General features: G+C 38.3%; 1 protein-coding gene across 1 annotated transcript in view; it reads left to right on the forward strand.

Annotated features, from left to right (window-relative positions):
• The window catches only part of ACER3 (alkaline ceramidase 3), a 162,595-nt gene extending 147,282 nt beyond the window's left edge, over positions 1-15,313 (forward strand). Inside the window, exons 8-11 of the mRNA XM_054437810.2 lie at positions 9,778-9,879; positions 11,434-11,538; positions 14,478-14,523; positions 15,014-15,313. Coding sequence (XP_054293785.1) covers positions 9,778-9,879; positions 11,434-11,538; positions 14,478-14,523; positions 15,014-15,067 — 307 coding nt within the window. The 3' untranslated portion in view covers positions 15,068-15,313. The remainder of the gene's footprint in view (positions 1-9,777; positions 9,880-11,433; positions 11,539-14,477; positions 14,524-15,013) is intronic.
• The last annotated feature ends 9,721 nt before the right edge of the window (positions 15,314-25,034 follow it).

Raw genomic sequence — 25,034 nt, forward strand, 5'->3', positions numbered from 1 at the left:
CTCATCACCATACACACACATATACAAATAAAGCCAGGACCATTAAAGAGGTATATTGTCAGTGAAGGGCTGGGCTAGAAAAAATTTGCTCTCCAGTAGAAAGAACTGACAAGGCAACTTGTCTTTCAGCCTCAGTTTTAGGTAGGAAAAATGACTCCCCTAAGAATTTGTAAAGAAATGTATTCTTAATGGAGGCCCCTCTGGATTTCTGTAGATGGAGATCAAACGTGTACATAATCAATAATTCTAAAACCACGGGAAGGAATAAGCCACCATAAACAAAAGTCAGGAAAAACAAATAACCTCCCTCAAATCAGATGCTGAAATACAAAGTATCAATTTAGAAAATATTTAATAAAATAAAAGAGAAATCGAAAATGAGACCAAGGCAGAGGAGATTATCAAAAATGAAAATCAAGATATGAAAGAGAATCAAAGAACTTCTGATATTAAAAATAAAATCAGCCAGGTGCGGTGGCTCAGGCCTTTAATCCCAACACTTTGGGAGGCCAAGGCAGGCAGATCACTTGAGGTTAGGAGTTCGAGACCAGCCTGGCCAACATGGTAAAACCCCGTCTGTACTAAAAATGCAAATATTAGCCAGGCGTGGTGGTGGGTGCCTGTAATCCCAGCTACTTGGAAGGCTGAGGCAGGAGAATCACTTGAGCCTGGGAGGTGGAGGTTGCAGTAAGCCAAGGTCACGCCACTGCACTCTAGTCTGGGTGATAGAATGAGACTCCATCTCAAAAAAAAAGAAAAAAGAAAAGAAAAAGAAAATAAAATCATTGAAATAAAAAAATTGATAAGTAAAAAATACACTAACACAGCTGAAGTTAGAATTAGTGAACTGGAAGATAACCTGAAGAAATAAGCCCGATAACATCACAGAGAAATAACATTTAATTGCGTTTCCAAAATGAGAGAATAGCAAAAATTGGGAAAGAAGAGGTATTCAAAGAGATAATAGATGAGAATTCTCTAGAACTGACAAAGGACATGATTCCTTGGCTTCAAAAACAAATTCCAAGCAAGACAAATAAATGGAAATCTTTTTCAGGTGTGGCAGATGTGATAGATTAGCATGGTTCCAACCTCCTTCTAGTGTGCCTTCCAGTACTACAGATGCCAAAAGGTTAAAAGCTTTATTTCCCATATTTTCTTTGCAGGTAAGATTCCAAATAACACTCAGGTTCTGCCAATCACATGTATTAACATGAGGCTTGAATTCAGAACCAGTTAAGTGAGGGAAGAGAAGTGGTAGTATGTAACGCATCCATTTACTGGTGTGGATCTAGGGTATGCATCATGACTGGTGCAAACAGGTCTGATGGCAGCTTCCTGATCTGTGAATTATACCAAGGTAGTTTGATGCTGGGTGCAGAAGTTGGTCCAAAGGCTTCCCAATTCTCTAGATTCCTAATTGTGACAAAGAAAAAAAGTTCCTTTGGCAAGATTTTTCTGTGTTTGTGTCCATCAGTCATTCCTGAAAAGCCTATGACTTGCTCATTCAGAATTTCTGTTGAAATTGAAAGTATTAAATTCTTTTCTGTTTACAATCTAGTTGTTACTATTATCTACAATTGAATCTTCATTGATACCTGTAGAAAAAGCATACTGAAGATGCTGAAATCCAAAGACAAAGATCTTAAAAGCATTCACAGATTAAAAAAAAAACACACACATATTACCAACAAAGGAATAACTGTTGGTCTGCAGGCTTACCAACAGCAACCATGGAAGCCAAAACACATATGGACTGTTGTCTTTAAAGTACTGAGAGAAATTAACCATCAGCTTAGAATTCTATACCCAAATATCTTTCAAGAACAAGGGTAAGATAAAGACAATTTGAAACAACAAAAATGGAGAGAGTTTGCCAATACACCTCACTAAAAGACTTTTTAAGAGATATTCTTTAGGCAGAAGAGCTGAGATGCAAGAAAGAACAATAAAGGAGAAAAAAATGATAAACCAATGGGAATATTTAAACAAAATATTGTGACTACTTAAAATAATGTGTCATTTGAGAGAATAAAAATATACAAAGTGGAACAAATGGACAAAATAACATGTACAATGGAAGGGGATAATCAAAGTTACATAGTTTCTAAGTCAAGAAACTTGTTATTTGGGAAGAGAATACATTCAATGATTAGTTTTCATGTTTACATAAGCATTTTTCCTAACCACTAAAAATGGTAATTGACTTTATAATATCTTTCAGAAACATGGAGGAGTAAATAAGATTCTAAAAACTGAATCCAAAAGAAAGTTGGACTAGAACTTTTAATAACCCACAAAAAGTTAAGGCATCATTTAAAACAAATGCATTCGCTAGATTAGTAATAAGATTCAATTTACCAGAAAGAAATGGCAATTCTAAACATCTATGGAAATTTTTAAGCAAAAATTGACAGAATTTACAAAGATAAATAGATAATGCTCCATAATGCTGAGATACTTTTAACACACTAAGTCAAACAAAAAAATATATAAATACGGATATAGATAAAATTTGAGTAACACAATAAGAAAATGATCTTGTACTCTTAACATTTAAAATATGTACACCTTTCTCAAGCATGCATAGAATAATTATTAATTCTACTCGATATTAGCTTTAGAGCAAGGTTCAACAAACTTTAAAGCAATAGTCCCCAACCATTTTGGCAGCAGGGACTGGTTTCATTAAAGACAATTCTTCCACGGACTGCGGCTGGGGGATGGTTTCGGGATGATTCAAGAGAATTATATTTATTCTGCACGTTATTTCTGTTATTATTTCATTGTAATATATAATGAAATAATTCTACAACTCATCATAATGTAGAATCTGTGGGAGTCCTGAGCTTGTTTTCCTGCAACTAGATGGTCCCATCTGAGGGTGATGGGAGATAGTGACAGATCATCAGGCATTAGATTCTTATAAGGAGTGCACAACCTAGATCCCTTGCATGTGCAGTTCATGATAAGGTTCGTGCTCCCATAAGAATCTAACATCACCACTGATCTGACAGGAGGCAGAGCTCAGGCAATAATGCTCATTGCCCACCATTCACCTTCTGTGCAGCCTGGTCCCTAACAGGCCACAGACCAGTACCAGTCCACGGCCCCGGGGTTGGGGACCCCTGCTTTAAAGAACTGGTATCATTGGCCAGGCACGGTGGCTCACGCCTATAATCCCAGCACTTTGGGAGGCTAAGGTGGGTGAATCACTTGAGGTCAGGAGTTTGAGACCAACCTGGCCAACGTGGTGAAACCCCGTCTCTACTAAAAATACAAAAATTAGCCAGGCATGGTTGTGGGTGCCTGCAATCCCAGCTCCTCGGGAGGCTGAGGCAGGAGAATCGCGTGAACCCAGGAGGCAGAGGTTACAGTGAGCTGAGATCGCACCACTGCACTCCAACCTGGGCGAGAGAGCAAGACTCAAGTCTCAAAAAAAAAAAAAAAAAAAAAAAAAAAAAAAAAACTGGTATCATGCACAGGTGTCCTCTGACTACAGTGTAATTAGTTTAAACAAAACAAAACAGAATTAGTCAAAATGGCCCACATTTTTGGAAACCTAAAACCACATGTCTAAATACTCATGAGTAAAAAAAGAAATCATAATGGAAATTTTAAAATCCTTAGAATGGAATCATAATGAAAATTCTACAAATCTAAGTAGGATATAGGTAAAGTGGTTCTTTGAGGGAAATTTATAACATTAGATGTTTACATTAGAAATAGGCTGAAAAATAACTAAGCATTCAATTTCAAGAATTAGAAAACAAAGCTCGCTTTGGTAGCACATATACTAAAACGAACAATACAGAGATTAGCATCGCCCCTTTAAAAAAATTTTTTTAAGAATTAGAAAACAGATCAATAGAGTACACCTGAAGAGAAATGAAGAATGGAAATAAAGGGCAGAAATTAATGAAAGGTAAAACAGAAACACAATACTGAAGATCACTAGGTATCTAATTTTGCTCCCTTCTGAAACTCCACTAAAACTACAACAAAGGAATTTACTTAAAAGAAATAAGCCCACAAGGAGGAGACCCAATAAAATGTTAGAAGCTGGAACATAGATGGACTACTGCTAACTGCCTTAACAGGCCCAAGAAAGACAAATTCTGAGCCAGGAACCTTCAGTTTACATCACAGAATTTTCTCAAGTATTAGGCATTAGCAGTAACAGGCAGTTTGGAAAAGGAGATAGAAGAGAAATCTAAAATAAGGAGAACTGGTTAAAAGCAGATCCCCTCATCCACTTCATAGCACTGAGTAATTACAGAAGTCTGAAGGTTTATTCTCTGGAAAGGGTAAACAATGTGTCTACACTAAATTCTGCCAGGCACAATTGAGCATGTGAATAGCATACTGAAATCAGGGAAACTGAGTGACGTTATACATTCTGAGTGCTGACTGCAAAGAACTCTAGGCAAAAAAAAATGAGAGTCTTCTTTTAGGGAATAGGGTCGGCCTAAAAGACCTAAAAATACTGATATTGAGGATTTCCTCAATAACTGTCCCAGCAAAATAGCCCTACAGTGAAGGTTACTAGTCCAAAGACCTCAACCACATGCTTAGAGCTTTTATGATCACCTTTTTAGTCTCCCTTTTTAGATTATTAAAAATGAGGTGACAGTGTCACACATGATGAATGAATCCAATATGAAAGATGCAGGCCAAAACAAATAATAAAGGAAGGAAGAACCAACTTACGCAGAAGGAAGAAAGCTTCATAAACAATAAATATCATTAATTAATATTCCTAGTGATATACCGTGCCTATGAATCAAAAATAGGATGGTATTTTTTTAATGAACATTCAGAGAATTTTAAAAATCTTAAGGATATAAAAATATGAGCCAAGTGTAGTAGCTCACACCTATAATCCCAGCACTTTGGGAGGCCAAGGTGGGAGGATCATTTGAGGCCAGGAGTTTGAGACCAGTAGGAAACACTGTGAGACCCTGTCTCTACCAGAAATAATAATAATAATAATAATAACTAGTTTGGCATGGTGGCATGCTCTTGTAGTCCTAACTACTCGAGAAGCTGAGGTGGGAGGATTACTTGAGCCCTGGAGTTTGAGGTTACAGTGAGCTATGATCACACCACTGCACTCTAGCCTAGGCAACAAAGCAAGACTTTCTAATTTTTTAAAAAATTATAAAATGAAAAGCTGAATTGAAGTGTTTAAAAGATACAGTTAAAGAAGCCACTCTGAGTATAGGACCAAAAAAAAAAAAAAAGACATGGCAGATAGAATAGACTCAATAGAAATATTACTGAATAGATAATGTTGAGCCAGAATAGAACGGAACCAACATCAAAAAGGAGACAGAGGCAGAGAATAGAGAAAATGGAAGAGAGGCAATTACCAAAATAATTCAAGAAAACATTATATAATTGATGGGCATGAGTTATTAGACCGAAAGAGCCCACTGGATACCCAGCACAATGGATGGAGATAGACCTATGCCAGTTTCAGAGTTCTAGAACAAGGAAGGATTCCAGAAGTATATAAGTTGAGAGGCAGGAATATATAGAAAGGATCAGGAATCAGAATGGCTTTGGGCTTGCCAAAGCAACATTGAAACTAGGAGACCAATGCCTTCAAATTTCTAAAGGAAAATTATTTCTAAGCTAGAATTCTACAGGCAGCCAAACTATCAGTAAAATACAGAGAAAAATATATTTTCATACATTCCAAGATCTCAGAAAAACTTACATCCCATTAAATATTGCTCAAGAACCTACTGAAAGATGTGCTTCGCCAAAATGAGAGTACTACAAAAAGGACGAGTGCGTGGGATACAAGACAGGAGATCCAATGAAAGAGAGAGGTGAAGGCAGTTCCTAAGGTGCAGGTGACGGAAAGGGATTTCTCAGATGACAGCTGTATGCTAGACAGGCAGGCAGTCCAGAATAAAGCAGTGTGATAGAGAGAGAGAGATACAGAGAGACATATGTTGAGTGCCTTCTGTATTCTATACTCTTGCACCTGATACTATATGGGTAGTAAGTCCCCTTAGCCTTGCATGGACCATGTGCTGATGTTCTTGCTCTCCCCTTCCCACCCTGCTACCTGGATAACCAAAGACATTCATTTTACCCCACAGAAGAGTTTTGCTTTGAACTGCCCCTGAGAGCTGAAGATTGGCCATGGTAAGTAAGTTTAGAAGCGGAAAACAGATAGCACCCTACCCCCACTGATCATATTCCTGTCATATTTCAGTACCTGGCCCACACTGCCAGAAGCCTTCACTGTGTTGAAGCCTATGTTTCTTGGGACTCATTCTTGCCTTCCCCAAATGGGGGCTATGATAAACTCTGAAAAGCTGAAGCCAGACTGTGACTCTTTTAAGCTCATCTTCTCTTGAGAACCCTCACCAAACAGTATTAATAATGCCTTTTCCATACATTGCCAGGTTTGTGCTTTCCTGTTCATTTTTAAACTAATCACCTTTTACGTTCACTTATATGCCAATACTTACAGTTAAGTAAAAAAAAAAAAAAAAATTGAAAAATTTATTATTGCCATTCACCATATTTAAAAAATAAAGAACAGAGGCAGACCAGTCTTTAGAAAATTAAAATTAAAAATTAAAAGGAGAAAAATTACATGATACCAAGATTTAGACTAAAGCATTCTGTAAAATTCAACACCTATTTATGTTCTAAAACAAAACAAAACCCTTCACAAACTAGTAATAGAAGGGAACTTTCTTAACCTATAAATTCTATAGCATATAAAACACCTAGTCATGACATGTATTTTTTTTAATCCCTTTAAAAATCAAGAATAAAACTAGAATATATAATTACTTCTATTCAACATTATACTGGTGGAAATCCTACCCAACATTTTACTTGCAAATGACATGATCATGTATAGAAAATATCACAGGACATGTACAAAAAAAGTCGTTAGAGGGCCGGGCACGGTGGCTCATGCATGAAATCCCAGCACTTTGGCAGGCCGAGGCAGGCGGATCACGAGGTCAAGAGATCGAGACCACCCTGGCCAACATGGTGAAACCTCATGTCTACTAAAAATACAAAAATTAGCTGGGCATGGCGGCGCATGCCTGTAGTCCCAGCTACTCGGGAGGCTGAGGCAGGAGAATCACTTGAACCTGGGAGGCAGAGGTTGCAGTGAGCCAAGATTGAGCCACTGTACTCCAGCCTGGCAACAGAGCAAGACTCCATCTCAAAAAAAAGCTGTTAGAAGCAATGAGTGAAATTTAGCAGAGTCACAAGATTCTAGTCCATATTCCAAATCATATTTCTCTGTTCTAGCAGTGAACCATTAGTAAGATTTTGTAAAGTATAATTTACAATAACATCAAAATATATTAAATGTTTAAGGATTAAATTTAACAAAATATGCAAGATCTGTACATTGAAAACTACACTGTACAGTTTTTTTGTTGAGAGAAATTGAAGAGCTAGACAAATAGACAGATACACCATTTAATGGATTAGAAACTTCAATATTGTTAAGATGCCAGTTCTCCAATCCTGATTTGTAGGTTCTGCAGGCTTTTTGGTAAAAATGGAGAAACTGATTCTGACATTAACATGGGCATGCAAAAGATTGCGAATAGCCAAAACAGTTTTTGAAAAGGAACAACGTTAGAGGGCTTGCATGACTTGACTTACTCTATGCTGCTACTAAGACAGTGTTGTATTGGTGGTAATAATGAAATATAAATCAATAGAACATCCAAAAATAGACCCACACACCCATACTGACCTGATTTTCAACAAATATGTCAGGGTAATTCAGTGGAGAAAGATAATCTTTTCAACAAATTGTGCAAAAAAAAATGAATTTCAACCTCACACCAATATAAAAATTTAATAGAAGTGAGTTCTATTTCCAAATGTAAACTGTATCTCTAAATGTAAAAACTAAGATTATAGAACTTCTAAAAGAAAATATAGGAGATATTTTTGGTTCGGCAAAGATTTATTAATAAAAAGCACAAACTATAGAAAAAAATTGACAAACTGAACTTCATCAAAATTTCAAACTTTTGTTCTTCAAAATATAGTATTCAGAAAATAAAAGGCAAGCCACAGACTTGGAGAAACTACTTGCAAAATATATATCCAACAAAGGACCTACATGTAAAATATAGAAAGAATTCTTAAAACTGAATAATAAGAAGGCAAACAATAATGTATCAAAGAAGATGTATGGATAGTAAATAACTACGTGAAAGATGCTCAGAAACATTAGTCATTAGGGAAATGCAAATTAAAACCACAATGAGATACCACTACATACCTACTAAAACAGCTAAAATGAAAAAGACTGACTTCAAACCAAGTGCTGATGAAGATGTGGAACATCTGGAACACTTATACATGCCTGGTGGGAATGTAAAATGGTACAGTCACTTAGGAAAACAGTGTAGCAGTATCTTGAAAAATTAAATATTCACCTGCCATACAATACAGCCATTCTTCTCCTATTTACCCAAGAAAAATGAAAACATATGTCTATATAAAGTGTTATTTGTGAATGTTCATAGCTGCTTTATTTGTAACAGTCAAAAACTGGAAACCCGCATTTGGACAGAGAAACAAATTGTGCTGTGACCATACAATGGAGTACCTACTCAACAATAAAAGGAAATGAAGTATTGATAACATAGTAACATAGATGAATCTCAAAGAATTATGTCAAATGAAAGAAGCTATATAATCAGGGGTATATATGGTATGATTCCATTTATATAGCATGCTAAAAAATGCAAATTGAGCTTTTGGAGGTAGTGGATATCTTGATTGTGGTGGTGGTTTCATGGGTATATACAGATGTACTGATCAGATAGACACTTTAAATATATTTAATAGTTTAAATGTAAGTCAGTTATACCTCATTGAAGCTATAAAACATAGGTAAGCTGATACTATTTTCAGTACCTCACCAAGCTTCAATTTTCTCATCAGTGAAGCAAAAATAATCATACCTGCCTCACAGGGATTTTTTGAACATTTTGTATGTGGTATGTGTGTGCATGGACACCCGTCCACAATACCTCCATATCACTCTCTCCTTATCAGGCCTTATTTTTCTTCAAAGCAATTATAATTATGTATTTAATTGTTTACCTCCCCCAACTATACTGTAAATTCTTTGAGAACAAAAACTTTACCTATTGACCACTACCTTCCCAAATGCTTAGAACAATGCCTGGTACACAGTAAGTACTCCATATATATTAAGTGATTTAATGAATGAATCTGTGTGTGTGTGTGTGTGTATGTGTGTGTGTAACTACATTGCCTTACATGGAGCATATGATTCAACCTACATTGATAGCTAATCCACTATCCCCCTGCCTTTTCCATGGGACCAAAAAAGTTATCAGGTACTTTCCCAATACATTTATTAAAGTCTGGTGGCTTATTTCTCAGCACCTTTTATTAGCTACATATAGTAGGCAAATTATTAGAAAATTTGATAGGTCTGCTTTTACTATAAACAAAAACTGTTCCTTCTCATGAAAGTGATGTCTTCCAGCCAGGCGTGGTAGCACATGTCTATATTCCCAGCTATTTGGGAGACTGAGATGGGAGGATACCCTTGAGCACAGGAATTCGAGGCTGGAATGTACAATGATCACACCTGTGAATAGCCACTGTACTCCAGCCTGGTCAACATAGTGAGATCCCAGCCCTTATAAAAAAGGAAGAAAGTGATGGCTTCAATTTCTGATCGTGACATGACTTGAGAAAATTTTATTTTGCTTTTGTTTTTTCCCCCCACAGGGTTTATCCATGGCTTAGAGGACTGGGTTATACATCATTGGGTATATTTTTATTGGGATTTTTATTTTGGAATATAGATAACATATTTTGTGAGTCACTGAGGTAAGATATATTTTCATTCCTTCAGAAATATTTTTGGAAGCATTTTATTAAGTAGAGAATTTTATAAAAATATAGAAATAGTAGTGCCCTGAAATGAATTTTTACTATTGTTGACATTTAAAAGATATATACAGTATAATAAAGTTAGATTATTGGAATACCTGTTTAAATTACCTAAAATTTTGGACCTGAGACTATTTCATAACCTCTGTAGGGTTTGGGTTTTGTGTGTGTGGGCATCACAGAACTATATAGTTAATCAAATGTTGACTATTCCTTTGAAACCTGCCTGATCTGTTTCATTGAATAAAGAAGACTGATTTGTAATAAGCATATGAAATATATGTATATAAATATACACTTTCATATGCTTAATGTTATTTTCTTAAAAAGCAAGTGTTCCTTTTACCATCTTGTCAGCAATCATATATTGACAGGAGTTTGAATCTTAGACTTAGGTCTCTGGATTCTAGTCTATCATTAAAACACTGTCTTTCTGGCCCTCTTTTCCATGAAATGAGCATGCTGAATAGGTTAAACAGGTGGGTCATTCCAACCGTAAATCCTGTGAACTAACAATTTTGCATAAACAGAGAACAGAGGAAGGTACTGAACAGTACTACAGGAAGGCAATCAACAAAATTCAGACTGTGAGAAATCTACAGAATGAATGACCTGGTCTCTTCGACAGATAAATTGCAGGGGCACAGCCAGGCATGGTGGCTCATGCCTGTAATCTTAGCACTCTGGGAGGCCAAGGGAACTCCTGATCATTTGAGGTCAGGAGTTCAAGACCAGCCTGGCCAACATGGTGAAACCCTGTCTCTACTAAAAATACAAAAATTAGCTGGGTATGGTGATATGTGCCTGTAATCCCAGCTACTTGGGAGGCTGAGGCAGGAGAATCGCTTGAACAGTGGAGGTGGAGGTTGCAGTGAGCCGAGATCGTGCTACTGTACTCCAGCCTGGGCGACAGAGCAAGACTCCGTCTCAAAAAAAAAAAAAAAAAAATTGCAGAGGCAGGAAAAAAGAGGGAAGAGGAACATATAGATTAAGAGTCTTAGATATAGCCAACCAGATACAACGTGTTGGCCTTTTTTGGATTCTGATTCAAACCAACTATTTAAAAAAATAAAGTATGAGAAATTTGGAACTTCAATCAGTAACTGAATCTTTTATGATATTAAGAGAGTATTATTATTATCTTTAGGTGTGAAAATGTGGTTATGTTTTAGGGAGGTTTTCATATTTTAGAAATACATACTAAATATTTAGAAATAAAATGATATAGTATCTGGGATTTGCTTCAAAAAGATATGAGAGAGAGAAGTGGCTGAGGGTTTAGATGACACAGATTGACCATAAATTATCATTGTTGAATACTGTTCCTCAGAATGTACTTTGGATAACAATGTGGCAGACTACAGGAAACTTAAGGCAATTAAATAACTGCTGTTTTGAGGATGATATGTCAAAATGCTCTAAGACTATCAGCGTTAGTTGCTAAATATTTTAAAAATTTAACATGGTGATTTTCTCCCTCTCTCCACACAGGAACTTTCGAAAGAAGGTACCACCTATCATAGGTATTACCACACAATTTCATGCATGGTGGCATATTTTAACTGGCCTTGGTTCCTATCTTCACATCCTTTTCAGGTAGGAAATAGCGACCTTTTTAGCCTCGTACTAGAGTTTGTTTTTTTTTTTCTTTACTCTTTAAATAGGATGTAAATATTTTTTAAACACTAGAAAATTCACAAACATGAAAATTAAATAGTACACTCTTGAACAACCATTGGGTCAAAGAAGAAGTCAAAAAATTAGAAAATACCTTGAGACAAGTGAAAACAAAAATACAACATACCAAAACTTATGAGATGCAGCAAAAGCAGTACTAAGAGAAGTTCATAGAAATTAATGCCACATTTAAAAGGAAGAGAGATCTCAATGAAACTTTACACCTCAAAGAACTAGGAAAAGAACTAAGCCCAAATTTGGCAGAAGGAAAGAAATAACATGGAGCAGAAATAAACAAAATAGAAAAATTTTTAAAAATCTGTGAAACTAAGAGTTGGGTTACTGAAAGATCACCAGAATTGACAAACCTTAGCTAGATTAACAAAAAAAGAGAGAGAAGACTCAAATAAATAAAATCAGAAATAAAAGAAGAGACATTACAATGCTGCCACAGAGATAAGAAGAATCCCACAATTATATGCCAACAAATTGGATGACTTAGAAGAAATGGACAATATCCTAGAAACAGAACCTACCAGGAGTGAGTTGTGAAGAAATAGAACAGACCTCTAACTAGGTCAAAACATTCATAAAAGAAATTAAGCAAGATGCAAATGAAAAGACATCCTGTATTCATGGATTAAAAGACAAAGTTGTTAAAATGTTCATACTACCCAAAGCCATCTACAGATCCAATGCAATCTCATTTAGAATTCCAAAGGCATTTTTTTACAGAAATAGAAAAAATAATTCTTACATTCATATGCAACTACAAAAGGCCACAGGTAGCCAGATCAATCTTGAAAAAGAGCAGACATGAAACATCACACTTCTTGATTTCAAAATAAACAAGCATGCATAACTTCTTCTTTTTTTTTGTACTTTTCAGGTATTGTGTTTTTTACAAGTTGAAAGTTTGTGGCAGCCCTGCATTAAGCAAGTTTATAGGTGACATTTTTCCAGCAGCATGTGCTCACTTCATGTTTCTGTGTCTTATTTTTGTAATTCTGACAATATTTCAAAGTTTATTATTATTATTACATCTGTTATGGTGATCTGTGATCAGTGATCTTTTTTTTTGGGGGGGGGGAGACAGAGTCTCCCCCAAGCTGGAGTGCAGTGGCACGATCTTGGCTCACTGCAACCTCCATCTCCTGGGTTCAAGTGATTCTCCTGCCTCAGCCTCCCAAGTAGCTGGGATTACAGGCAATGTGCCATCACACCTGGCTAATTTTTGTGCTTTTAGTAGAGACAGGCTTTCACCATGTTGGTCAGGCTGGTCTCAAACTCCTGACCTCAAGTGATTATCCCACCTCGGCCTCCCAAAGTGCTGGGATTACAGTTGTGAGCCAAGGTGCCTGGCCTGTGATCAGTGATCTTTGATGTTACTATTGTAATTGTTTTGAGGCACCACAAACCATGCACATATAAGACGGTGAACTTAATAAATGTATGTTTTGACTGCTCCACCAATTGGCCATTCCCAAGTCTCTTTCCTTCTCCTCCAGCCTCCCTATTCCCTAAGAGAGAGCAAAATTAAAAATAGACCAATTAATAACCCTACAGTGGCCTCTAGGTGTTCAAGTGAAAGGAAGAGTTACACATCTCTCACTTTAAACCAAAAGCTAGAAATGATTAAGCCTAGTGAGGAACGTATGTTGAAAGCTGAGATAGGCCAAAAGGTAGGCCTCTTGTGCCAAACAGTTGGCCAAGTTGTGAAGGCAAAGGAAAAGTTCTTGAAGGAAATTAAAAGTGCTACTCCAGAGAAACACGAATAATGAGAAAGTGACACAGCCTTATTTCTGATGTGTAGAAATTTCTAGTAGTCTGGATAAAAGGTCAGACCAAGCACAACATTGCCTTAAGCCAAGGCCTAATCCAGATCAAGGCCCCAACTCACTTCAGTTCTGTGAAGGCTGAAAGAAGTGAGGAAGCTGCAGAAGAAAAGTTTGAAGCTAGCAGAGGCTGGTTCATGAGGCTTAAGGAAAGAAGCCATCTCCGTAACATAAAAGTGCAAGGTGAAGCTGCAGCAAGTTATCCAGAAGATCTAGCTGAGATTATTGATGAAAGTGGTTACACTAAACAACAGAGTTTCAATGTAGATGAAACAGCCTTCTATTGGAAGAAGATACCATCTAGGATTTTCATAGCTAGAGAGGAGAAGTCAATGCCTGGCTTCATAGCTTCAAAGGACAGGTTGTGACTCTCTTGTTTGGAGTTAATGTAGCTGATGACCTTAAGTTGAAGTCAGTGCTCATTTTCTATTTTGAAAGTCCTATGGCCCTTAAGAATTATGCTAAATGTGGCCGGGCACGGTGGCTCACGCCTGTAATCCCAGCACTTTGGGAGGCCGAGGCGGGTGGATCACGAGGTCAGGGGTTCGAGACCAGCCTGACCAACATGGTGAAACCCCGTTTCTACTAAAAATACAAAAATTAGCTGGGCATGGTGGCAGGCACCTGTAATCCCAGCTACTCAGGAGGCTGAGGCAGGAGAATTGCTTGAACGTGGGAGGTGGAGGTTGCAGTGAGCCGAGATTGCGCCACTGCACTCCAGCCTGGGTGACAGAGCAAGACTCCATCTCAAAAAAAAAAAAAGAATTATGCTAAATATACTCTGCTTGTGCTCTATAAAATGGAACAACAAAGCCTAGATTACAGCACATCCATTTACAGCATGGTTTACTGAACATTTTGAGTAGATGCTCAAAAAAAACAGTTGCTGAACAAATGAAGCATATACTCATGTTGTTTTTGCTTTGTACATGCAGAAGCACTATGGTTATGTTTGTCAGTACGCCAGTGTGCATTAATTAAAAATGAATCTGAAAAGCTTTCCCCCTCCCACTTTTCTTTCAGTTTGTATACAAGAACACTTTACCTGAGATATAGGCCAAAAGTGAAGGTAAGTCCACATCTTAGGCCCTGTATGTGTGTTGGGGGTATGGTACTGGGAGTATAGGCTGGAGGTGAAAGAAGAAAGGGGAGTTTGGAGAGGTAGTGGAGCAAACACAGGCTTTGGAACCAAAGGCATTGAATCTTTCATTTACTACTGCATGTTCTTGGACAATCTCTTTAAGCCTTAGTTTCTTCAACAATAAAATTAAGCTGCTAATAACTACATTGCAGAGTTGTTTTAAAGATCAGAGGTAATTTATATGCCCAGCTCCATGCTTGACAAAGTCAAAGCTTAATAAATTTAAATAAACTCAATAAAAATACTCTCTGAAATCTGGTCCAAGTCTAGAAGGAATAAACTGTGCTCAGGCTGCTAATACCAGGACAATCACTAGCAAACCTATGTATAGCCCCATGGATTCTTTCTCATTCTTTTTCAGGGATAACATGGAACAATTTTGTCTTTTCTCATTTTGTCCTAATTTGTCCCCAAACAGTTTCTCTTTGGAATCTGGCCAGTGATCCTGTTTGAGCCTCTCAGGAAGCATTGATGAATCATTCCACCAAGAAAACAAACAAGCACCTACCATAGACCTGGCAGAATAAATAAGGAAATCCTTTAAGATCTACAAGTTCAAATATGTCATGACCATCACAGCAGAGGAGTGACTTTCTGACTAATGCTGCCACCCACACAGAGAATAAGGAGTGGGGCCTGCTGGGTGTTTAGCTCATGGCTTTATCTTATTTGTCCCCCTCCTCCTTTCACACTCCAGTTTATAAAGAAACAGAGATGATGATGTGTGTATGCCTCAAATGCTGAACCAGTTGGGCTTTTCTTAACAGGTTAACAGTTTGTGCTGGTTATAAGAAATTAACCTTCTTTTCTTTTTGCCAAGGGTTGCATGTGAATTATACCTTTCTTAATATTTGATTAAATAATGCAGTCAGCTAAGAGCCAACAAAACCCCATATCCAGATAGTTAGCTGTGAGTCAGCACTCAGCTGTGTCAGATTTGATTAATATTGTATTAATCTCATGGATGGTTCTCAAAGGTAAAAGAAGAGAGAGAAAGAGAGAGAGCTAGCTGTGGGATTCTGTGTAGTTCTTCACTATCTGTTCCAGGGCTAGTCGGAGGATCATAAGCAAGCTCAGACCTGCCCCCAGTTCAGTACTTAACCACATCCCAGGATTTATGGTGTCTGTCTATGGCCACAGCCAACCAGAATGAGTGGGTCATCTTATAACCTTTCTGAAGCTCCATGAGGACATGTATAGAATGCTGCACCTTCAGCCAGCTCTGCTCTGATCTTTGCAGATCTTTAAGTTGTCACTGTTTCTACGGCTAGACAAATAGGACTGGTGGTCTAGACTACCCATAGTTCATCCTCCTCACATAACTTATTTGAAGTTGTCAGGGAATGTCATTACACTCTGATTTTTTAAATTATGCAGTATTTTCCACTTCTCAGAGAGGTCATGGTTGTGCCCAGGGAAGTGTGTTGCATTAACTAAAGCCAAAATGATCAGAATCCTATTTACATAAAGCGTATTAAAATATCTGCTCCTTAATTTTCTGAATGAAATAGATGTAAGTTTCTGCTACTTGAAACCTACAGAACCCACAAAAATTAGGGTGCTAAGAAATGACAGTGAAATCTCATTGTAAGGCAGCTAGTTCTAATTTGCATTTGAATGTATAACAAATTGCATCACTTTTCACAAACTTAACACCTGCCTGGAGTAAAAATCTGATTTGACCCCTCTGCTCATGTATCATCATATTTGCAGCTCTGCATCATTTAGCATTTTTATGACTTTTTTTGCTTTATATAAATTATTGTAAAATCCAGATTGTTTTTACCACATGATGACATGACTCAAGATTAAATCCTGAGCTACAGTTTCAAAAGGAAAATCATTTTTTTCTTATGCAAAGATGGTAAAACACTTTTGTCATTTTTTCCAGTATTCAGTAAGTAGCCTTTGTACAAATTTAAAACCAAAAACTATTCTGTTGTTTTTCTTCACCTACTAGCCTTAGTTTTTAACCAAGTATCCAAGGATGTCAACTTGACATCTTTCCCTTAGCATGCCAACAAGCCATTAGACTGATTCTTCCACCTACTTTTATGATCCTCCAGGAAGAAAAACACTTGCCAAAACATTAAGAGAACTTTGGTTCTGCCTTAAGAGGGTATAAAACTAAACCATTTGAAGGCACAGCCCATAAGACTATACTTGATTTTGCCCCAAGATTCTGACTTCTGGCTACATTTCACCTGCAGTTACCTGGGCTATCAGCCATGATACATTTTTTAATTCATTTGTTTTCCACCATTATATTTTTATACTTTTCAGTTAGATATACTTCTGCATAAAGAGTATATATACAGTGTAGGATAAAGGCATATCGTACATGGCAATGCTGTTAAACATGGTTAAGACTGAGGTTCTGCAGGATTAAAGTCAGATTAAGGGTATAGAAAGCACACCTTGATACTGAGACCATTTAGAGCAATTTGTTTAATGAGTGGTTCAGCCATCACCACCAGTGGCCACCTGTTCAATAAAATTGCCCAGCACCACAGTGGAGAGTCATCTACACCCCAAGGTGACCTGTAAGACTGGCCAATTCTTTGAAGACCCTTTTTCTGTTGGGAGGATGGAAAGCAGAAAGGGAAGCCAGGCTCTTTAATGTTCCAAGTCAGCTGTGCCTCACACAAGGCTCTCTTTTTAGCAACTAAGTAACACACTCAAGACTTTGTATCTGTGCAGCATTTTATGGAAATCACTGGTGACCTACAGGATATTACTAAATTATCTTTATTTCAATAGCTTTATTTTTTTCCTACTCAGATTCTAGGTGGACATTACAGGGTTGGATTCCTCACTACCCTCTCCCGCTGTCATTTGTTTTATTGGAAAACTTCATGTTAACTACAGTGTACAAAAAGTCTGTTTCCTGCTGAGCCAATAATGATTTGTTTGCATATCACCTAATGTGAAAAGTGCTCATCTGTGAACCCTACAGCAAATTATATTTTAGAAAATACTTTGTGAGGCTGGGCATGGTGGCAGAATGAGACTCCATCTCAAAAAAAAAAAAAGAAAGAAAGAAAAGAAAAAAGAAAATACTTTATAAGGATGTAAAAGAAGCAATTTGCTTGCACATCTGAATATCCTTCTTGTGCCTCCATTTTCACTCTGGAAAACTGAAAGCAATTTGACTTTTATTTTTGTTTTTCTAAAGAACAGCTAGGTGAAAGGAGGTTAAGCTGATTGTCACTCTGCCTGCCCACTACCTACTCCCCACCATGGTGTTTCATGAAACATCCCCACCACCTGAAGTGATCTTTTTAATCTTTGTGATAGTAAATGCATTGATAATTAATAGGAAAAACATGTTTTTAAATAATCTACAAATGAGAACCCAAATAGTAGTATTTTGTTTGACAGAAGTAAATCAAATATTGTGGTTTAAATATAATGCAAAATTTCAGGACAGTTAATTTGGGCTTCCCTTACCCTAAGAGGGTTTTTCTTATAATAAGGAGAAGAAGTGTGGTTCAAAGAAAATTAAGAGACAAAACCTTCAGGTACATAATGCATGAAAATCTTTAAATGCCTGCAAAAATTAAGTTCTGTTGTAATACCAGCCAATTCTGAAATTAGCCAATGCCCTAAAAGCATCTAACAATTTAAGGTTATCTTATGAGTCCTATGAAAACAATTATTTGTTGCTAAATTTGAGTTTTAGCTAGCAACTGCATGTTTACGTGACAAGAAATTGTTTTGGCCCTATGGTTTATGACATGCTGCTGGATAAGCATTTATGTAAAACTGACATTTCAAAGAGAACCATTTACAATTGGAATTTCCACCTGTGTGGCTGTTTGCAGATCTACCTCTGTCTTCCATTTTGCATCCTGTCAGTGCTATAATTAGTTTGATCACTTTGTCTTGTTTTTCAGTGTCTACAATTATAGCTTATTCACTATGTTCTAACTATTTAAAAATAATGGGCCAGGCGCGGTGGCTCACGCCTGTAATCCCAGCACTTTGGGAGGCCGAGGTGGGCGGATCACAAGGTCAGGAGATCGAGACCATCCTGGCTAACACAGTGAAACCCCGTCTCTACTAAAAATACAAAAAATTAGTCGGGCATGGTGGCGGGCGCCTGTAGTCCCAGCTACTCGGGAGGCTGAGGCAGGAGAATGGCGTGAACCTGGGAGGCGGAGCTTGCAGTGAGCCAAGATTGTGCCACTGCACTCCAGCCTGGGCAACAGAGCGAGACTGTGTCTCAAAAAAAAAAAGACTAAAATTTGATTTAAAGTAGTTAAACCCCTTTATGGAAGGAGCTGCAAAATGAAAGAAAAAAAAAGAAAAAAAGGAATCGTGTCATCTTGACCCAGCTGACTGGAAATTTTCAATACTGTCTTTTAACTGTTGTACTCCAGCCAGCCTGGGCAACAGAGTGAGACCCTGTCTCAAAAAAAAAGAAAAAATTAGGAAATACTTGTTAAAATATCTAACTACGTAATTGCTACATGGGGGAGCCGCTGGTGTTGTTGAGGTCCTTGGGAGCATTCCACTGGACTTCACCATTTCTCCAAAATTATCAGCCCAGTCAGCTTCATATACCCAGGTATGGACACTTCTACATGTGAAATTCAAACTGAAGATAAAACTCTGACTTTGGAGTATAAACTTTTGCCTTGAGTATGAAACCTTGACATTGCTGAAAGAAAAGTGGAAACTGTAAGGGACAACAAGTTTCACCAAGGCACAGTCTTCTCTGATAGGCCAGCAGAGCAGCTAAGAAGACAGATCATTCAAGAACTTAAGTCGTTTGTTAGCTACAGCATTTCCGTTGCTGTGATACACATTCAGCCATTTTAGAGGAAAGCTAAGCAGGTACTGACCACCCATTTTCATGTACTTTAAATAACAAATATTATTTCTCAAGGTCTTCATTTTATCATTAAATTCAGCTAATTACTACCTGATTTCAAAGGCAGCTAGTGTAGAAGACTGGTCACAAGAATTTTTTTTAAAATAGAAAACCCTAAAATGCAAATCAAGAAATTCAGTTACAGGCTGCAAGTGACCTAAAATTCCCCCACTCTAGCTCAGCAGCCATCAGTCAGTATAGCACCAGCCACAGGTCACTTTGCTCTGCATACAGTTCCTTTTCAACCCTTACAAGACCTGCTTCATTGCTTTAAAAATGTAGTGTTGATACTTGAACTGAACTTAGTCATTGGTAACTTAATATTCACAAAATTGTCATAAAGCTTCTGAAACATCTGGCAATGCCAGATCTGTAATCATCACTTTTAAATTGAATTTGCAGAATTAACTTTAAAGTTGCAACAACTATATTTATTAGAGAAATCTTTAAGCATATACATAGGGTTCCCTATAAGCGTTCATTCAGAGATCACCTGTGCCTAAAAGAAAATGATAAAAATGTGTCATAATATCAAAGGGGTCTAGATCAGGGGTTGGTAAACTACAACCCATGGGCCAAATCCAGGCTGCAGTTGTATGGCCTGCAAGGTAGGAATGGTTATTTTATTTTATTTTATTTTATTTTATTTTATTCTTTATATATATATGTGTATATATATATATATATATATTTTTTTTTTTTTTTGAGACAGAGTCTCTCTCTGTCACCCACGCTGGAGTGCAGTGGCAGGATCTCAACTCACTGCAACCTCCGCCTCCCAAGGTTCAAGCGATTCTCCTGCCTCAGCCTCCCGAGTAGCTGGGACTACAGGCACATGCCACAATGCCACCATGCCTGGCTGATTTTTATATTTTTAGTAGAGCTGGGTTGGCCAGGCTGGTCTTGAACTCCTGATCTCAAGTGATTCGCCTGCCTTGGCCTCCCAAAGTCCTGGAATTACAGGTGTGAGCCACTGCGCCCAGCTGGTTTTTAAATTTTAAAAACGTTTAAACAGAGAAAGAAGAATATGCAACAGAAACTGTATGTAGCCTGCAAAGCCTAAAATGTTTACTCTCTGGCTTGGGAGTTTGTCTCCCCTGCTCTAGACTGTCAGCAAGTGGTACAGTGGTACAGTACAGTGGTACTGCCCAACTGCACTTCTCTGCAAGGTGATTCTAGTGTGCACTTGTCAGAATTAAGATATGTTTTTCATTTAAGACATCTCATGTCTTTGTTGAATGTAATCACATGATTTGTATTTAATATTTACACGACCGAATTATTTTTTCACATCAGTTTTTCTAGATTGGCAATAGCCTGTTGCAAAGTGCCTAAACCTTTGAGAAAAATTACTATGAGCCAGGTCCATTATTTAGTTTTCAATATAAAGGGAATTCCATTCTATACTGTAAAATCCAAAAATGCTAGTTGCCCTCAGCTTTTGAGTTGACTTCCAGAAAGTTGAGATCTTTTGACCATTTTTTCTCATGTCATATAAAATGTGCCACATGGTAGTTGTCAAGCTGTGGTAGTCATGTACACTTTTTTCTTTTTTTTAACTTTCTAAAAGGAAAAGTTCAAAGTCCTTTCCACAGTTAGTCTTGGCTTCTTTTGGATTTTTCTTTTTAGAGCTAAATTATTCATACCAATGAATAAGTAAGTCTAAGATATAGGGGCCATTATCTATTTTTGCTTAATGTACTCGTGGCATTGTTCACTGTCATGCATTTCCATACTTGTAATATTTCTGAGTCACTTATTAATGTGACCAACAGATAAACTGTTCAAGCTAATACAGCATTTCCTAACTTCATAGTTGTTGCAGATGTTTGTTCTAATAGCGATTATTTAATAAACATACATTGTACTGTGTACTGAATCTTACTAGCAACTAACTATTTTCAGGTAATCTCAGTCTGCTTATTCACTTTTTCCATTTGATTTGCTAATGCCACAGTCATTTTTCTAGAAAATAGTAGGATAATGTATTTTTTCCGGTCTGCTATAATGGAGACTATATTTCCGCATTCATTACCTCTCACAGGTGAAAATATTAAATTAAATGATATTGTTTTGAATAAGACTACTGGTAGTGTTTCATCCCTGATTTATGTTTTTAAAATCTATACATTCATATAAAGGCAGGGCTACCATGTGTAATTATAGAGTTTACGTACTACACAAAGGCACCCAGTTGAGAGAGGAAGGAGGGTGAATGAGAGGCTGAAATCTAGCCTGTGCTCAGCATGCCAAAGATAGGGTTGCATCTCAGAGGACACATCTTTTCCCAGTTTGCTTAAGCTGGCAGTATAGGCCAGCAGCAAGCCTCTTCATGGAAATGACATCCAGTCATTATCCTGGGAATTCTTTGTCACTGGGCTCCTAACACTGTACTGCAGTACCTTTCTACTCCAAACCTGAGTATGTTACAAGGTTAAAAGCTAATAATTTTTTAATTAAACATTTATATCTTTAAATACTCAGCATCTTCAACTTTAGGAGCTGTGAAGTAAACACATGAACCATCCAGCTTCACACAATGAAGAGGGACAGATCAGGAACAGAAAAAATGGTCCTGCATAAGCCATGTGTGTCTGTGGTTTATAACTTTTAACTGAAGTACCATCTATAAGATATAAAACAAATTAGAATTTCCCATAACTCACCTACTTCCTCAAACCACAGCTTTTCAAATATTAGCTTTCTTAGCCAAGCCTGCTGGAGTGGGTGGTTTTAGTCATTGCTGACCATATGGTTGATTCTTCAGCTAGTCCCTCCTTTGTGTGTCAGGGTGGGACAGCCTTGCCTGGATGAACAGATGGATGCTAGCAAGAGGCGAAACAGGAACCTTTACCTGACAAAACACAGACATGAGTGTGCAAAGCCATTTGGGCTGTGCTTTGTGAAGGGAATGGCTGAAAAGGAGTTTGGATGGCTTTATTTCACCCTGAACAGTACACACCTGCCTAAGAAAGGCATCTGTCATTTGATTTAGCAAATTTTATGAACTTACTCTGGGCTTCTCTCTAGTGCAGTTCTGGGGTGGCCTTTTCAGCTCTTTTTTTCTTTCTTTTGCCCTGGACTGGAATGCAGTCTACCTCAAGTGGGTCTTCTTAGGTGACAGAGAAAACACAACCTGTCTCACTTGACAGGGTGGCCTAGTCCCAAAGTAAGGCTTGATTCTCAAAGGAAATGAGAAAGCAGAAAATGGGGGGAATCCATGTATTGAGCCCTACTATGTGCCATCCATTCAATAAACTGGAAGGTCTGTTTTAGGTGCTAGGAGTACAGTGAAAAATAAGACAGATGCCTGCCCTCATGGCACTTAGTGTCTCAAAAGTAATTGTGCCAATTACATTTGGGATGAATGTCATGAGGAAGGGTATAGAGAGTTCTACGAGGGAATACGAGGGAGTTGGAGTAGGGAAGACATCCCTGAAGATGAATATCTACACCAAGAACTGAAGGATGAGAGGTATTAAGGAAGGTGGGGGAAAGGCCCTTTACAGCAGAGGGAGCCAGAGGTGAGTTTCTGGAGAGATGGACTGGAATGACATCACATAGGGCTTTGAAAGCCATCTTACAAATTTGAATTTGGTTGTCCTGGCGCAGTGGCTCATGCCTGTAATCCCAACACTTTGGAAGACCAAGGTGGGAGGACTGCTTGAGGCCAGGAGTTCAAGACCAGCCTGGGCAACACAACGAGACCCCATCTCTACAAAAAAAATTTAAGTAGCCAGGTGTGGTGGCACTCACCTGTAGTTCCAGCTACTCAGGAGGCTGAGGTGGGAGGATCACTTGAATCCAGGAGTTCCAGGGTGCAATGAGCTTAAATCAACTGCACTCCAGCCTGGACAATAGAAACATCATCTTTGAAAGAAAAAAAAGAATTCGAATTTGGAAAGCTCTGGAAAAGATGGAGGATGGATTAAAGGGAGCCAGTATGGATGTAGGGATACTAGATAGAGGAAGAACGGTGGATAATGGCAGTGGAGATACGAACTCCTATATATCAGAGGTACATGGGAAGAAGGTTTAGGGTATTATAGAGTACACTTGGGATTTGCAGAGTTTGTAGACTGTGTGAGACATCCTGGCAGAGAGCTTAAAGATAATAAATGTGGATCTGGAGCTCAGCTGAGAGCTCGGGCTGAAGATGTAAATTTAAGAATGATGGGTCCAGGCGCAGTGGCTCACGCCTGCAATCCCAGCACTTTGCGAGGCCAAGGTGGGTGGATCACGAGGTCAGGAGTTCGAGACCAGCCTGACCAACATGGCGAAACCCCGTCTCTACTAAAAAAAATACAAAACCAGGCATGGTGGCGCGCGCCTGTAATCCCAGCTACTCGGGAGGCTGAGGAAGGAGAATTGCTTGAACCCCAGAGGTGGAGGTTGCAGTGAGCTGAGATCGTGCCACTGTACTCCAGCTTGGGCAACAGAGCAAGACTCCATCTCAAAAAAAAAAAAAAAAGAAGAATGGACACACATATTAATTGAAATGGAAGTGGATGAGATCACGGAAGAAAAGAGGGTCTCAGACTGAGTCCTAGAAACCAAACCATTTAAGGATTAGGTAGAGGAATTTTTAAAGACAAGAGCATCTCAAACCAAAGAGAATCACCAGACACTTGGAAAGGAAGCCTATTTGAGGGCCTGGGTTCTAGTTCCTCAAAGTCTGGATGTCCGTGGCTGGGCTGGAGGCACAGTGGCTGTCAGCAGAGATAGCTACATGGCTGAGGGGTAGAAGGCAATAACTCTCACATGACACTGCATTGAAATAGCAGGCTCCAAGCTGGAGCCCACTGGCATTAACCCTGAGAGGGTACTTACTGTTAGAAAAGTTATCTCCTTTTGGGGCATCTGAAGACCTAGCTTAGGATCCTGGTCCTCCACTGAAAAGCTGTGTTGTTGTGGCCAAGTCACAGCTAAATTTTGGGTTCTACATCTGTAAAATGTAGGATTGTCAGGGGTTAGCACCACGGTGTAGTATGAATCTAATCATAACAGTTTCTGAATGGTATCTTTCCTATAAGATTGCTTGGCCTGGGCTTGTACGGGTACCTCAAAACTGGACAAACGAGAGGAGTCAACCCCTCTTCCCTCTCTCACTGACCAGTGCAACCTGGAACAAGGGACTATCCGGCCTTCTCCCCTTCCTGGTCATCAGGTGCTGGCCTGTGCTCACAGAACCTGTTTGCCTTCGAGGTGGAGATGGGTTTTTCTGCCTTATCCCGCCCCTGTTTTTCAGACTAGGGTGTGGCAGAACACACACTGGACTGAGACTTTTTCTGCTAGATTAAAACACCCACCCATTGTAAAGGGGAAGGCTGAAAAGGCGTCAGAAGTGCGTTAATTCCGTCTCTGAACAGTACATACCTTTCCGAAGCCACCCTTGGCACTCACACCCATTACATACATCTCACTAAGCTCCTCCCTGGCCATTCCAGAAACCTCCTGGAGAGGTCAGAGCTGTTTGTCTTAAAGTCTGTTCATTTTATTCCAATAACCTTACCCCCATTTAACTTTCTCTCCACTTCAAATCATTCCCAAATTTCCCAAGAGA

The sequence above is a fragment of the Pongo pygmaeus genome, chromosome 9 (genome assembly GCF_028885625.2).
Source record: "Pongo pygmaeus isolate AG05252 chromosome 9, NHGRI_mPonPyg2-v2.0_pri, whole genome shotgun sequence".
Classification (NCBI taxonomy): Eukaryota; Metazoa; Chordata; class Mammalia; order Primates; family Hominidae; genus Pongo; species Pongo pygmaeus.